Consider the following 3,074-nt stretch of genomic DNA (forward strand, 5'->3'; position numbering starts at 1 on the left):
TTATCTATGCCGCCATCTTAGTTTCTCCCCTGGAGAATACTTTCTGGGTGACAAGGACCTCACCTGCAAGACATGACTCTCATGTGGCTCTTCCTCTTCCTGCTGTCAGCTCCCACATGTGTGTGACTCAGGGTTTAGACATAAGAAGATGGGGATGCTGCATCTGAGCCCAGGACTCACTGTGTTCTCTCTGTCCCAGGTGTCCTGTCCCAGGTGCAGCTGCAGGAGTCAGGCCCAGGACTGGTGAAGCCCTCACAGACCCTCTCCCTCACCTGCACTGTGTCTGGGGGCTCAGTCACTAGCAGTTACTGGTGGAGCTGGATCTGCCAGCCCCTGGGGAAGGGGCTGGAGTGGATTGGGGACATATGGCATGATGGAGACACTAACTACAGTCCCTCGCTCAAGACCCGAACCTCCATGTCCATAGACACATACAAGAACCAGTTCTCCCTTAAACTGAGCTCCATGACAACCAAGGATACAGCTGTGTATTACTGTGCCAGACACACAGTGAGGGAAAGTCAATGTGAGCCCAGACACAAACCTCCCTGAGGAGACAGCAGGGCTGGGCTGCAGGGGGCGCTCAGGGCCACAGACATGAGAACCAGCTCAGGAGCTGGGACCTGGGGGATACAGTCTCTGATGACCTGGTCAGTGGTTTTATTTTCCAGGAGTAAACACCCTCCTCAAGGTCTCACTGCCTCTCCCCTTTATGCCTTATGTTCCCTTTCACACCACCCCTTGGAGGTAGTCACTTACTTCCTCTTCCCCATTGATCAGTCAGAAGAAGCCCTTAATGTTTCCTTTGGTCCCTCCTCCAGGAGACATTGCCATGTTAAGGAGGCTATTGAGGAGGTCGTTGGGCAGTAACCAGAGAGACCTTACTGCAGCCCCAGCAACCAATAAGCTCAGCTGTGCTAACAAAGGGACAATCTTCTGTCAGGAGCTTCTCTTGGATAAAAAACATGAGGGCTTTAATCTCACAGAAAGGAGAGGGTAGAACTGCTCTGTATTTTGAATTTCTAGAGGTTAAGAACATCTACAATGAATTATACATGGAGTAAGACTAACACTGCAGATTAAGCATACGTGAACTTCAAGAAGTCTAAGGAAACTCTCCAAATGGAACACAGAATAAACTTTCCACAAAATAGCCAAGTGTCAGGAATGTAAGAGACAATAAAGCAGTCAAATATCTCTATACCTAAAAGCCTAAGTGCCCAAACAACCAACAACAAACCAACCATTTGAACAGTTGCTATGATAGGCACTGACCACCAGGGGGCAAACACTCAATGCACGTGCTGCCCCTTGGTGGTCAGTGCACTCCCACAGCATGAGCACAACTCAGCTGACTGACAGATGCCAGGTTCTCCGATGGTGATCACAGCTGTGGCGGCACAGTCCTCTCCTGTCTCCACAGCAGCTGGCTACTGAGCGATGGCAGGTGCTGCAGGGCCAGGATGAGTTGGAGCCGCGGGGCACCTGGCCCAGACTCAGGTTCATGTCTTGAAAACTGCCACTTGGGGCACTACTACATTCCGCAGGGATGTCAGACTGCCGGGTGCTTCCTGATCCCCTCAAGTTCCAAGGGGTCCCGAATTGGGAGAGGGTGAAGGCCAGGCTGAGGGACCACACCTGTGCATGAATCCGTGCACTGGTCCTCTAGTTAATACATGGAACTGGAATCCCAAAAGAGGAGAGAGGGGCACCAAGAAAAATGTATGAAGAGATTATGGCAAATAGTTTTTCAGAATTCGACGTAAACTATAAAGAGATCTAAGAACACCAAAGTACAATAAGAAGAATGAAAATAAACAACATTAAATCAAGGCACATTGAAATAAAACTGGAGAAAAAGATAAAATGCCTAAGAGCAGTAAAGAAATAACCACACATGAGTCAAGGAACAATAAGGTTGAGAGCCAATTTGGAGGCAGAGGTAAATGCATGTTCTCACTGCCTCCCACAGCCACGTGAAATGCACAACTAAAATAGAGAACAACCATCTTTCTGGACTAGGGAGGTAAAGAAGAAAGCACACCAAGACTGGTAGGAAAGGTGGAGATGAGGAGCAGGCTAATCGGACACCCAAATTTGACATGTGTTTAATTGGCAGGGATATCTCAGCTCTGGAAGCCTCCTGTGAGAAGCAAAGGCTTTCAGCCCCACAAAAGACACTCAACCCAAGGTTCCAGGGCTGGGAATAGAAGTCCTCATAACCTCAGGTTTTAAAAACCAGAAATATTGTCTCGGAGTGACATGGAGGTAGCTGGAGACCCAAGATGTTCCTCTTAAAGGGCCAGCACAGGAACTTACAGGGTCCTGCTTCCTCTGAGCTTCAGGGGCAGGCAGGGGAATTGGGGGATCCGGGAACATATGGGGAAGAACTGAATTGTCTGTCATTAGTGCAGGAAATAGGGGTGGCTTCCTCCCAGACAGGGCTGTGCCTAGGGAGTCATTGTTTCTGTGCTGGGATCTCCCCATCACATAGCTGTTCCCGAGCCATATCTGAGGCTCCATCAATGTGGCTCACACAGTTTGCTCTGCCCTGGTGATTTCCTGAGGACAAACCCCATCCAAATTGCAGCCCCACCCAAGTTGTTTGCAGCAGCCTTTCCATAGGAATGGTTTGTCCTGGCTCAGGTTTCAGACTCTCCTATAATCTCTCAAACAAGCAGCAGCTGACATCACTGTGCCCCAAACCTATCAATAAGAGACCCAGGACCTGGCACTAGCACCAGCCTGACTTGCTTCACAACTTGCCCTTCCCTGGGCACTTCCATGCCAAATACAAGTATCAGCCATATGTACACCCCCCTGTAGCTCCTGCTTGGTGGCCCCAGGCAGTGGCTGACTTTTGCACCACCCAAGAGGCCCTAGAGCCAGTGCACCTGGTGGAAAGCTTCAGACCACACCTGATTACAACTCCACACATTCAGAAGGGGGGAAAGGAGGAGATGGACAAGCAGGATAAGGAAGGAGAAGGAGAAGGAGAAGGAGAAGGAGAAGGAGAAGGAGAAGGAGAAGGAGAAGGAGAAGAAGAAGGAAAAGGAGAAGAAGAAGAAGAAGAA

The 3,074-nt window shown here is 49.7% G+C and overlaps 1 protein-coding gene across 1 annotated transcript; it reads left to right on the plus strand.

Moving 5' to 3' along the window:
• The first annotated feature begins 53 nt into the window (after positions 1 to 53).
• Positions 54 to 562, plus strand: LOC107182802 (putative V-set and immunoglobulin domain-containing-like protein IGHV4OR15-8). The gene is made up of 2 exons (XM_015562671.1): positions 54 to 118; positions 200 to 562. Exons 1-2 carry the CDS (start codon positions 73 to 75, stop codon positions 550 to 552), a joined length of 399 nt encoding a protein of 132 aa, XP_015418157.1. The 5' UTR covers positions 54 to 72; the 3' UTR covers positions 553 to 562.
• The last annotated feature ends 2,512 nt before the right edge of the window (positions 563 to 3,074 follow it).

Source organism: Myotis davidii, unplaced genomic scaffold (assembly GCF_000327345.1).
Source record: "Myotis davidii unplaced genomic scaffold, ASM32734v1 scaffold1458, whole genome shotgun sequence".
Classification (NCBI taxonomy): domain Eukaryota; kingdom Metazoa; phylum Chordata; class Mammalia; order Chiroptera; family Vespertilionidae; genus Myotis; species Myotis davidii.